Source organism: Seriola dumerili, unplaced genomic scaffold, assembly GCF_002260705.1.
Source record: "Seriola dumerili isolate Sdu_G_001 unplaced genomic scaffold, Sdu_1.0 BDQW01000012.1, whole genome shotgun sequence".
Lineage (NCBI taxonomy): Eukaryota > Metazoa > Chordata > Actinopteri > Carangiformes > Carangidae > Seriola > Seriola dumerili.
The window spans coordinates 980,707-993,619 of NW_019174267.1; the positions used below are offsets into that span (position 1 = coordinate 980,707).

General features: G+C 44.0%; 1 protein-coding gene across 1 annotated transcript in view; it reads right to left on the reverse strand.

The window, feature by feature from the left end:
- ddb1 (damage specific DNA binding protein 1) overlaps positions 1 to 12,913 on the reverse strand; it is a 57,542-nt gene that overhangs the window by 22,169 nt on the left and 22,460 nt on the right. The window contains exons 15-24 of the mRNA XM_022750302.1: positions 11,931 to 12,038; positions 10,612 to 10,819; positions 10,414 to 10,509; positions 9,340 to 9,451; positions 8,321 to 8,444; positions 6,450 to 6,614; positions 5,748 to 5,842; positions 1,989 to 2,159; positions 935 to 1,044; positions 64 to 233 (exon numbers count right to left, since the gene is read on the reverse strand). Of these exons, the coding sequence (XP_022606023.1) occupies positions 64 to 233; positions 935 to 1,044; positions 1,989 to 2,159; positions 5,748 to 5,842; positions 6,450 to 6,614; positions 8,321 to 8,444; positions 9,340 to 9,451; positions 10,414 to 10,509; positions 10,612 to 10,819; positions 11,931 to 12,038 (1,359 nt within the window). The remainder of the gene's footprint in view (positions 1 to 63; positions 234 to 934; positions 1,045 to 1,988; positions 2,160 to 5,747; positions 5,843 to 6,449; positions 6,615 to 8,320; positions 8,445 to 9,339; positions 9,452 to 10,413; positions 10,510 to 10,611; positions 10,820 to 11,930; positions 12,039 to 12,913) is intronic.

The following is a 12,913-nucleotide window of genomic DNA, read 5'->3' on the forward strand; positions in this document are numbered from 1 at the left end:
TGTGTGTGTGTGTGTGTGTGTGTGTAAGTGCCTTTGAGAGAGTGAAATTGTCCGTGTACCTACCTATCATGCCATTAACGGTGCCAAAGAGCACGGAGCCCTGGGTGGGCGTGGAGCTCTCGCCAAGGTTCTGCAGCACCAGCGAGCCGTGGCAGAAGACGTTGACAAACTCCCCGAGGTGGAAGACCCCCACCTCCTGCAGGTGCTGCCGCTCCTCGTCCGTCGTGGCCGCACTGACCACAAGAAGGACAGCGGGGGGGGGGAGGGGGGGGGGGGGGGGGGCAACACAAACAGAGGAGAGGGAGGGGTTACCAACAAGCGGGAGGCAGAGGGGTCAAGACAGGAGGGAGCAAATGAAAGAGCAAAAAGAAAAAGATGCCAAAGGCGAAGTAAAGAAATAGTTTGGGGCGAGAGTGATCGATTAAGAGAAAGAAAAAACCGGAGCGCCAGAGATATCAGAGATGTTGGAAAAGGTCAGAGAATGATGGAGAGGTAATGGACGAAAGCAACAGGAAAAGAGATGTGATACAAAAATAAAGGTCAAAAGCTTTGAGTGGTCCAACCTGATGTATTAGCTGGAAAACAAGCGGTGGCAGAAATGTAACACACTCACTTTCAGACCACATCTTTCTCCCTTTTCCTTGAACTCAGCACTCGTCCAGTAATAAAGTGACTAGAGTGAAAACGCAGCCGAGCAGCTAAAAGCTCGGTGGCGAAATGACTCATAATTTCCAAAACAAATGTGAAGACAGTGCTGCTGCGGCACATTCGTATCAGTGATGTGGCTCTAAACAGCATCAGGGGACTCGGTGTAGACTCCTAACGGCTTCATGTTCATTTCAGTGGATAAATATCAAAGGTGATTTAGAAACTTTGTGTTTTCTCAGGACTGCAGCAGTTACACAACCTCGCTGCACTTCCTGTTCCTCCTCACCTGTCTTTCTGGCAGACAAACAGGTTGAAGGCGTTCTCCGCCCCCAGGAAGTTGTCGTCGTCCAGGATTTCCACGGCGCTCATCCAGTTAGGATTGAAGTCACGAGCAATCTGACCAAAGAGGACGAGACGTGTCGGATGAAACAGTAAACAACATGAAGGTGCTGAGCCAGAACCAGGGAGGTTCTCATCTCCAAGTAAATACTGCATTATCAATGAGCAAACATGTGCTGAACTCCAAGCAGTCAGTGTTTCAGTACAAGAACAAGGGCAACACACACAACCAGAAACGTCAGGAGCATCTTTTCTATCCACACAGGTTCACTAGGAGATATTTCTAACTTAATTCCCAATTAATTAAATGGAAACCGGTTTCCCAGAGTGTGGCTAACGTTAGCGGTCTTCTCTCCTTGCAGGCTAACGTCCACACCAGCTCCTGAGGGAAACATCTGGCTCTTTAGCTGCTAAATGCTCCACTGTGTTCAGCAGCTGGTCTCTTACATGCGTCAGTCTTGCTGTTCGGCGTTAGCCAGGCAGCGGAAGAACCGACGCTCAGAGCTGAAAACAGCTGCTGACGAGAGCGGCGAGGTGACCCCGCTGCCCCACAGAGCCCAGGCCTATTACACTTGGTTGATTATAGTCTGTGGGTTTGTCAGAACAAACATGATCCATTGTTGATATAAAAATATTGATTAAAGCTGCTTCGAGGAAACAATGATGTGGAATATGTGAACACGGCTTGTCCAGTGGTTACACCTTCCAACTTTCAATCTAAAAATTCGGAGGCACTTTAATAAATGTTCTGATAAATTCAAGACTTTTTGTGCGTTCAGTGGCGGCGCGTGACTCGTCGTCAAATCACTTCATCTTTCTACAACAAATCAATTCCAACAGTCTGCTCTTTAAAGCTGCTGTCTGTGTCGGCTACAGCGCTCGGAGGAGAGACGCCAAGGAGAAGCTAAAACGTACAAGTGTGGATAAACAGACATCAGCCAACGTATGGAAGGAGTAAAAGCCCCTGACACGCTCAGCTTGTTTTCCCCTTCACATCTCACCTCCTCAAAGTTCCCCTCCATAGGTTTGTACGCCAGCAGCAGGACGGACCTCATCAGGTCCCCCACCAGGATGAAGTCTCCTTTGGTCTTCAGGTACAGAGCCATGATGTTGTTGTAGTGGTTACACTCTGTCCTCAGCTCCTTCTCGGCCGTCCACTCGTACAAACGGACCTGAAACCAACAGTCCAGGTGAGTGATGGTTTGCTTGGTGAGAAGGTACAGAGGATCTGCCGTTAGCCATCAGCTCCAGCAGCGCCTGATGAACGAGCTAGCGCTTTAGCTTTAGCTCTGGATATGATGCGTCTCAGAGAACAGGTGAATCTGTCACACGTCGTTATATGAACCGTTCATGAACGGCTAATTACACTCACCATTTTGCACTGTGACATTTTAAAAACAAAGGTTCAGAGATCAGCCATGTTTAATTTAAAGTAAAGAAATAAAACTTATCGAATGAGGATTTTTTTTGAGGAAATAAAAGTACAATCTTCTTAATGCGGCATTTTATTTCATGTAAAGTCGCCATGACTTTCACATTTATATTCCTGGGTCTTCTCACCACCTCCCATCATTCTTAACTCTTGATTGTTTGTTTGTTTTCTTTGTTCTCTTTCCTGTTTAACTTTGTCTCCTCATTTTAATCCTTTTATCTGAAGCACTTTGATGTGAATCTTTGCATGAACACTGCTGCACAAAACAAATGTTTGTTGGCTTTTTTCTCTCTTTTATTACTTCCAAGGAAGGATCCTTCTTATCATTCTACTTCATCCAGTGACCGCCATCTTTTTTATTTCTTATTAACATTTCATTGCGTTGGTTTCCCACCAGGAGCCCTTATCCCCTCTGACTAAAAGGGAAGGTTAAAAAACCGTATGTTGCTGCATCACCTGCTGCTAATAATGAGGCTGCACCTTTTGATCACTGACGAACCGTCACAACTGGAAACATTTGGTAATAACTTGGAAATGAATGCAGTTCATTATTTAGAGAAAAAGAAAAAAAAAGAAAAAAGAGAGCTAAACAAATAGATCCACATAAGACATGCATACACACACACACACACACACACACACATATATATATATATATATATGAATATAAACACATGAAACAACCCAGCATAAACCCACAATTTGTAGTTTTTACACTTAGCTTCTTGTCCAGATTAGTTAGAAGCATTAGAGTTTATGGACAGTGAGGCTAACTGGTTTCCCTGGTTTCCAGTTTGTACACTAAGCTAAAATAAGCTAAGCTAAGCTAAGCTAACTGTCTTCTGCTGTAGCGTCATATTTAAGACATGAAAGTGGCATCGAAGCAAATAATCTCTGTAACACAGGCGTGTCCAAACGTCTTCATTTAGTATTTCAAACGTTTCATCGATGAAATCCCAAAACAAGATGAAGAAAGATCTCAAAACACTGGGAATCAGATAAAGATAAATACTGCTACCCCTTAACAATAAGACTTCCCTTCTAATTAACTGATTCATTTGGTTTTTAACACTTACTAAATCATAAATTAACAGTTATAAACAAGTTATAACACAGTTTTCACACATTGATGCCGGCTCACTATTTGGCAAAATCAAGTAAATGCCCACTGCTCATTAATCTTACTAACGAGTCACTACCATTTAGAACTGGTAACAGGAGCCTCGTTAATGAATGATGACGTGTTTATAAATGTTAGTAACTGATGTATAAATGGTTGTGGGACAAAGACTGAGCAGTTCAGCAGGTAAAGGAAGGTTCCACCTGTGTTCTACCTGGATGTTAAAGTCCTGAAGAAGAGACCAACCAGCAGAAAGCATCTGCATGTTAATATCCAATCAACAGCTGAGATTATAACGAGGACGCATGTCAAGGTAAACAACACCGCCAAGGCCTCAGAGGAGGAATCTGGTCATGTGATCTGCCATAAGTTGATCTGCCAGATGAAACTTTTTGATCATTAAGATGCTGACGGTGGTTAATTGCTTAATTTAAATAATATATGACGAAGCGGATCAAGAGGAAACAGACAAAGCTCAGTAACTAATGAGGCTTAACAGCACGGATAAATGTGGGCTCACTATTTGGCAAGCGACAAGTCAGTGTTTCCCTTTTTATCCAGTGTGTTATAGGAGCTTATAAATGATTTATAAAGTGTTAAAAAGCTAATTAATAAACTGGTTATAGAACATTTATAAATCCTTTATAAGGTTCGTCTTATTGTAAAGAGGGAAAATGACACGTGTCTGTTTCTACTACAGTTTGGACATTTCCAAAATAAAAGCAGCTCACAAGCTTCAGATGAAGAGATTCCAGCATGAATACGGAGTTTGAAGCAGCGGCAGTGATGAAGTTAACCATTTACAGCCTCAGTGTGCTGGGTCCAGTCGATGACAAGAAGTCGTTTCACAAGCAACTAATGTCAGAGCTTGTCACCATGTTATATTATGGTCTGCTGAGGCCGCTGTCAAAGGGGGAAATTGATATCACTTCCATGATGGATTAGTCCTTAATGACTGTTTAACTTTGGTGCGTAACAGAGAGTTTCAGAGGAAACATTTACCCCAGACCCGAAGAAACCGACACAGAGTCTGAGACTGATGTTTGAAATATGAAGATTTTCTGTGACGCTGTGCAGCCATTTTAATACTTTAGTAATTTACAGTTAAATTATTAATTATAGGTCCAATTCAGTGAGGAAAATGTTACCAAAAGGAGGTGGTAGGAAGGTTCCGGATATCAGCAATCCATGACTATTTGATGCTCGATATCTTAAGATAAAGCTGCCTTTTCAATCTTTTAATCCGTTTAATCTATCTATAGCTCGGTGGGGATGAGCAGAGTATTACAGGACCGTGGGGGGGAGGAGGTTTCTTTCAAACTGTATGTCAAGTGATTTTGCACAGCGATCCATATAGGATAAATCTACTGAGATATTGGACTTTAAAATGACTGAGGAGGCACTTTTCTTCCCCAACACATCACATGCTTCTTAAGCCGTCAAAGAGAAGAAAGTTAAAACACACAAGTCATCCAGAGGTTGAGTCGCTCGGTGAGAAAAACACATTTCAGTCTTAAAAAGAAGCGAGGTATTAAACTGAGTGAAGGTCACCTGAGGCAAACTGTTTTCTGATTGAGAAAATGGCGGAAATAAAAACAGACAGGAAATAAAAGAATATATTTTCTGGATTCTGGTGAAAATTGAAAATGAATAAATAACAAACCGTTAAGCACTGGTACTGAAGCCCTGAACGTGATTTTGGTCATCTGTTTAAAAGGGACGCACAGTTTAAATGAATATAATGTGACGTTAGACGGTGTCCTACGTTTCTTCCTCCCGTCCTCATGACTTTCTGGTTTCGAGCCCCGATAATGAAGCTTTAGGAATATGGCATTTTACGATGTGGGAAGTCGAGCTGATAGTTTTTGTTTTTATATTAATCAATAAGTTATTCTGTCTGTTCGATGTCAGGAAGAAGCAACAAAAAAAAAAATGCAGGTGACAAGGTGCAAGGTCTCACAGTCCCAAGGTGACATCTTGGAATCTGTTGTCCAATCAACAGACCACAACCAAACCAATTCATTTTTTCCTGCTTGAATCAATCAAAAGGTTTCACTGATTCATTTCCTGTCAATCAACTAATCAATAAATGGACTTGAAAGACCATGTGAGAGATGTAAACTGTGTGACGGGTCTGATGGAACATCATCCGACACCTTGAAGCAAACGAGACGTTGTGCTCCGCTCAAATCTCCAAGCACCACTTACTGTGCTGTTGATGCTGGCCAGCAGTTTGCCATTGAACTCCACCATAGAATAGACGGCGCCTTTCACCTCCTTCTCCGCCACAGTTTGCAGCTTACCTGCAGGAGAGAGCACAGAGTCCGTCACTCAGCATGCAGCTAATATTCAAAGTGTCGCACGCTCAACGCCGAGCTAAACTAGCTGCTACAGGATCTTAGCGTGGCGGAGCACTGTGTACCACTCAACTCCACTCTGTGTGTATGTGTGTGTGTGTGTGTGTGTGTGTGTGTGTGTGTGTGTGTGTGTGTGTGTGTGTGTGTGCTGTGTGGTGTTGTGTGTTGTGTGTGTGTGGGGGGTGGCGGGGGTTGTCAGAAGAGTAAGGACGACGGTAGAACATGAAAAGCTACGAGAGGATAAATGAAAGGCAAGCACGTCGAGAGAGGGACGGCACCTGAAAGGAAATGAGGGGGATCAGCAGTGGGGGGGGGGGGGGGAGTCTGATAAATAGCGATAAGAAAATGATTAAGTGAGGAGGGAAACAGGAGCATGGTAGGACAGAGTGTCCGTGCGGGGGGGGTGGGGGTGGGGACAGGGTGAAGGATAAAGAGTTGGACGAGAGGACGAACAGGATAAGGTTGAGGAAGATGAGAGAGGGAATCTGGAGTGTTGTGTTTGTTGGCTGAGAGAAGAGAGAGAGAGCCGGAGAGAAGCCGACCGGCGACTGACCGTCAGTGTAGTGGAAGACAATTATGCGTCCCTGCTTGGGCTCGGCCTCCTCTGGGTAAACCATGGCGGTGCCGACGATGAAGTACACCGACGGGTCTTTTCCCAGACGACATGACACCATGCTGAGGGCGTACTCGCTGGGGAGGAACTGATGGGCGTGGAGAACTGGTAGAGACACAAAACACAAGTCCCTCAGGAAACCGGATGTGAGAGCGGCAAAATGCCTCTTTCTGCTAATAGGATTTTTACTTTTCTCCAACGACTGTGCTTCGGTTTTTCAGTTTCAGAGGACGACTCTGGTTTTATTACAAGTGGAGTCTGGGAACACGGCAACATCACTACGTCAGAGGTGAACAGGTTTATAGGAGACACAGTTTAGATCTGAAGAGCCGGTAATAATCCCTCATTACACAAGAAAACTGGTGTGTCAGTGATGAATGAAGAACTTTACAAATAAGACAGTTGCTTTTCTCAGACTATTGAGACTGTGCAACAACCTGGAATTATCCATGTTCCACATCTCTGGTATATAGACACAGGTGTGGTATTAGATCTGCACACACTCATTATTTATTTACATCCTTCTCTCTCCTGTCGGGGTTTTTCTTTCCCCGCTCGTCCAGGAGAAACATCTCTGGCTCATTTTTAAAAAGTTTTTATCCCAGGGTTTAACTGAGGCAGTACATGCAGAGTAACTGAGAAAAGGCAGCTGGTGAAATACACAGCAATGGATCACAAAATGATGCATCTATTAAAACGTGTTGAAGATATGGGGACCTTTCCTACATTACTACTCAAACTAGTGATTGATTTCCCCTTTTCATTTGATTTTATCTTTGTCGTTCAGATGATTTTTGTCAGATTATACAAGGTTATCCATTTCTAACTCCTCTGTTGATTTATTTCCTCTTTCTTTTCCTCTCTGTTAAACTAAAAGAAAAAAGCATGTGACAGCTGATACTGATGAGGAGAGCACGACATTTAAATGGCGTGCGGCGGAGACAGCCGACGACATCTCTGACAAACCTCCTCAGACACAACTGCAGATTCAACAGATGTAGCAGCAGCCGAAGAAACACATTACACTGTGAATACGCAGCGTGCACTTCCTGTCACCTGCGCTGAGGTATGAGGCTCAATGTCGACTCGTCTGAACGCATCCGACACATCTGAAATCTCACGACGCGTAAACGCACAGAGTGCTGAACCAGCCTCTTATTTACATATCAAGATGTAATTACACACCCTGTTTGGGGGGGGGGGGGGTTTAACAGGGAAGGTTTGGTGCAGCAAAATCTGCATTGCAAAACAGACCGGAGCAACAAAAAAAAACCTGCACATTGAGCGACCTGGTCTACGTGACGTCTTCAATCATCCAGGTACTTCATCAAGAGCCTGTGTGTTTCAGATATTGACTACTAATGAAAACCTTAGAAAAATAACAGTTACAGTTGATTTATTTATTCATTTGCTTTCTCTCTTCTTCTAATCACTTGTTTTTTGTGTAGATTGCCAATTGTTAAGATAAGAGGAGTGTTTGCATGTTTATTTATTATTTTCCTTCCTGTGTTCAGACTGAATTTACACACTGAAGCAGTATATTAGTAGAACAGTAAATTACACAGATGCTAGAGGCTGGATTTCATTTAAAATAAACATATTGTGACAATAAAAGACGAATATTCAAATGAGATTAAATTCAAACAGATAAATACAAACTTGACTGGTCCAATCAGCCTGCGCTCATTTTAACATCAGATGAATGTGACTGAGCTGGTCACATGATTTTACCATCAGAAGCTCCGTATAAACAAATTAAAAAAGTGCCGTCTCTTTGAGATCAAATGGAAATGTACAGCTGTCCGTCTCACCCTCGAAGGTGTGCTGATCCACGACGAGCAGACTGTGAACCTCCACCTCCTCACCGAAGGAGGTCTCGTGGGGAGAGGTGCTGCTGGGGAAGAGCTTGCTGGAGCTCACGCTGCTGGAGAGCGCCTGGAAGAATTATGAGACGGGACAAGGGGAGAAGTGGGACAGAGAGGAAGCTGATAAAGGAGGGGGTATGAAGCAACTGAAGTATCTATTTGTGTGAGAGCTCAGCGGCACAGCTGGATCCATCTGTAGCAGCAGATGTGCAGCACTTAAAACCAGGTACACATCTCTCTGGTCATCACATGGAAGAGGCTTTGTCTTCACAGAGCCGAGCCGCCGGAGCCGGAGCAGTTAACACAAACACAAACAGACGACACACCTGTCCCAGTGGGGGAGCTGCAGAGCCAACGTGACGACACATGCTGTCACTGTAGATCTGGCTGGAATGACTTTTCTTTTTCTTTTTTAATTTGCTCTTCCAGTGAGATTCTGTTGTAAATGTTGGATTCCCGGCAGCTGAAACCCTGTTGTTCACCTTCTGTGACAACAAATCAAACTAAAAGTGGTTTTGTTTGATGTAATTTGAACAGGAGCTAAAAGCTAAATTTAGCTCCAGTTAGCACAACACTTAAACAATGACCCTCTCTCACTAACTACATGTGTCTGGAAACAAAAACAAAAAGAAAAGAGAAAATATATTGTAGAACAGTTTCACTTTTTGTGACAAATATTTTCAGGGAGGTCAATAACATAAAGTACTGCTGCGAACAGCTTCATTTGGCAAAGACTACAGTTCTACTATAAAATGAAATGAGCAACAGCATGAAGATGAAATCCCTGTCTAGGAGGTTCCAGTCGACCCGCTAGGTGACTAACAGGACAAGACATTTGTCGTCCTGACAAGCTCCCGGTCTGGTGTTATAAATAATGTTCTTAGTCAGCACGCCTGGTTAGATAAGAGCAAAACAAACAAGCCCTCGGGTGTTTATTATCCGAGCACGACACGGAGCTACAGTACCTGCGTGCTCGCACTGGGGCGTACGGCAGACGTGGTGCCGCTCACGTCCTGAATCTCCACCCGGCTGGACAGAACCCCGAAACACTGGGACACCTCCTGGTAACAGATCCGCCTGGTGGGGCGTGAACACGGGGAAAGGAAAGAGGTGAGAACAAGCGAAGGGAACACGCTGGTAAAGGAGAAACTGGATAAAGCAACAGTCAACCACTTATTTACACGGTTCACACACTCTCTTCAACATCAAATTCAAGGGCTTTTCAAGGGCTTTCCAGGCCCAAGACTCTCAAATTCAAGCACCCAACACGGCAGAGATGGAGACACGGATCAAGGTTAATTACTGTTACAACACCAGGAATTATTATAACGAGGACAATCAGGTTTTACAGAAGCTCACAGGCAACAATTAAAACAAGAGATGCTTGAACTGGTGCAGACAGACAGCGGCACTTTGCCTATGGACTGCTAACATTAAGTAAAAACAGATAAATAATGTGAGGTCACTGTGACCTTTGACCACCAAAATCTACTCGGTTCGTCCTTGTGTGAAAATGAACGTTTGTGCCGCATCTGAAGAAGTTCCTTCAAGGCGTTACGGAGAGATCCCGTCCAGCAGAATGTGACAAAACTTCAATTTCTATTTTTGCACAGAAACTATAAATATGAAACTTTTATATTCCGAAGCTTCAAAGGCCTTGACTTTTTTTTCCTTCAAATTCACAAAATTTCACAAAAAAGTCAAGAAAAATTCACTATTTATATTTTTATATAATATTTCTTCACATCTATTGTAAATATTTGATCTTTTTCTGACCTGCTGTACTTGCTTGTTTCATCTTTGTTTATCATCCTTTTCTTCTCACTATGTTTATTGTCATGCACCAAAACACCAAAGCAAATTGCTTCTATGTTGAAAACCTACTTGGCAATAAACCAGATTCTGATTCTGAAATATCAAGGACATCAGCGAGTCACGACTGTCACTTTAACATCTGAGCACAAAGATCCAGCAGCTGTGCAACAGAACCTGCAGGAGAGTCGTGTTGCTGTGACTCACTGTCGGACTGTCGGACTGACCTGGGAGACTCATACAGGGGAACGGTGCGGATGTGGAGTTTCTGGATCTCGTCGATGGTACCGATGGTCAGAGTGCTGTTGTTGGCCAGAGCCAGACTGGGAAAAGAGAGAGATGCATTAGTAAAGGGAATAAAAAGGAGGAACACAGGTAACGCAGCTTCATATGTGCTGGTGAAGTTGCAGAAGTTTGCCGCTCACCTGTCGGGGTAACCCTCGGAGTTCAGCGGGCACATGTAGTTGACCTCCTTGAGGTTGACGTTGGAGAAGACCAGCTTGTGGTTGGAGGAGTAGATGACGGTGGGTCGGTCGGAGCAGGCGAAGACGTTGGACGTGGACAGGGATCTGAAGGTCCTCAGCACAGTGGGCTGAGTGCCGAGCGTGACCTTCTTGCGCTCGCTGAGGGCGCCTGAGGGAGGAGATAAGACTTAGACAGGAGACGCAGAATATCCCCCTCCAAACCTTTCATTTGAAACACCTGCTTTTGTTTTATTTTATATCATTTATTCAGGTTTTCCTTCAATCTGTCAAATACTAATCAATCACATCTGATCACTTGTTCTTGATCTCTTTGAAGTCAAAAAGGGAAACAGCTGTATAATGTCTTCATTTACTCTGATTTAATAGGACGTGACCTGGGAGTGTGGACTGGTCTGAAACACTTGAGCTTTTAGCAGCAGCTACTGAGCTACGTCACAGAAAGTATGAGTGTCTTTAGAGGCCGATTCATAAAGTACTACGACAGGTGCTAAAAGAACCATCAGGATGTTTCTCCATCTCTGCTTCGTATAATGTGTCGTCATGACGGAGTAGGCTGTCAGTGTTTCCCCTATACACAGTTTGCAGTGGCAGCGTCAGGGCTTTTAATTTGAAACTGGAGACACACGGCAACACCCAGAGAGAGAGAGAGAGAGAGAGAGAGAGAGAGAGAGAGAGAGAGAGAGAGAGAGAGAGATAGAGAGAGAGATACAGANGTGTCTTTAGAGGCCGATTCATAAAGTACTACGACAGGTGCTAAAAGAACCATCAGGATGTTTCTCCATCTCTGCTTCGTATAATGTGTCGTCATGACGGAGTAGGCTGTCAGTGTTTCCCCTATACACAGTTTGCAGTGGCAGCGTCAGGGCTTTTAATTTGAAACTGGAGACACACGGCAACACCCAGAGAGAGGGAGAGAGAGAGAGAGAGAGAGAGAGAGAGAGAGAGAGAGAGAGAGAGAGAGAGAGAGAGAGAGAGAGAGTTAACTCGCTAACATTGAATTAGATGGATTTTTATTGGTGATGATGCGCAGAAGTTCAACTACACCCTACGTAGTCGAGGACGGCCGGGACGAATCCCAACGCGCCGCTGCACCTTCATGAAATCCTTGAAGTTTTTACCGGGCCGGTCAGCGTCTTTACTGGCAGCCGGCTCAGCCGGTAGAGCGCCCACCTTAAGGCTCAGTCCTGCCTGCAGCCCCCGGCTTCGAGTCTGGCGGTTCTTTTCTAAGCGGTGTTGTGGTGGAGGTGTGAAGGACCTACCAGTCTGCAGGTCCAGGCCAAAGTAGAAGAGCGCTCCGTCTCCCAGGGCACACAGCAGGTAGTAGCTGCCTTCGAAGGTGGTCATTAGGATTGAGCGAGGGATGATCTCTGAGGACACACACACAGTCCAGTGATTTATTTTTCCTGTACTCCGCAGTCACAGGCGCGTGGATGAACACTAAAGTGATAAATGTCTGCAAAAATGTTTCTGTCATATTAATCAATAAGGGTTATCAGCCGGCCTGGCCGGGAACTTTCTGCAAAAAAACAAAAAAAAAGGAGATTTGAATGCCGCAGGGTAAATATAAAGTCTTCTGTCTTTTCTGTTTCCCAAACAGTTTCTCTGACTCCAGGCCAAGTACATCAAAACAACTCTGGCTTTGATGAAGTGCTTGTTGGCCGATTCTTAACAAACAACAACTGTGACGTTCGGCTTCTAGAAAAGTTGCAGGTTTCCATTCAAATGCAGATCAGTTATTTGAAGTAAATGAACCCAAATGTTAAAACACAAAGGGGCCGCGTTCTACTGAAGAACGACACACAGAAAAAGCTCCAATTAAAAACATGATTCACGTGAACAAAACAAACTAAACTTAAGTGCAACTCTGCAGTTTTTTAAAATTCTCAGGGAAAAATATAAAAATATCTTTACGTGTCTATGAGAAGAGCAGCAGGGCTTTTAATTTGAAGGTTTCCTGTTCATAACTTATAAAAGTTTCAGCCTGCAGTCAGACTGGTCTTGTTAGGGGAGTGAGCGAGAGGGCACAGTTTGCAGAGTTTGAGCGGCGAGCAGCTGTCAATCAAACGCACTTGGAAAAAAATAAAGTGTGAGACTGTGGGGAAAGAGTGTGGAGATAATTCTTAATGGATGAAGCCGTATAATTGGAAAAGTAAGAGTCCTGCCTGTGCCAGTTCACCGCGTTATGAAACTCTGTCTCTAGTGACAGCTGACTTTTTCATAAGTTTAACCAAAAAGAAGAAGA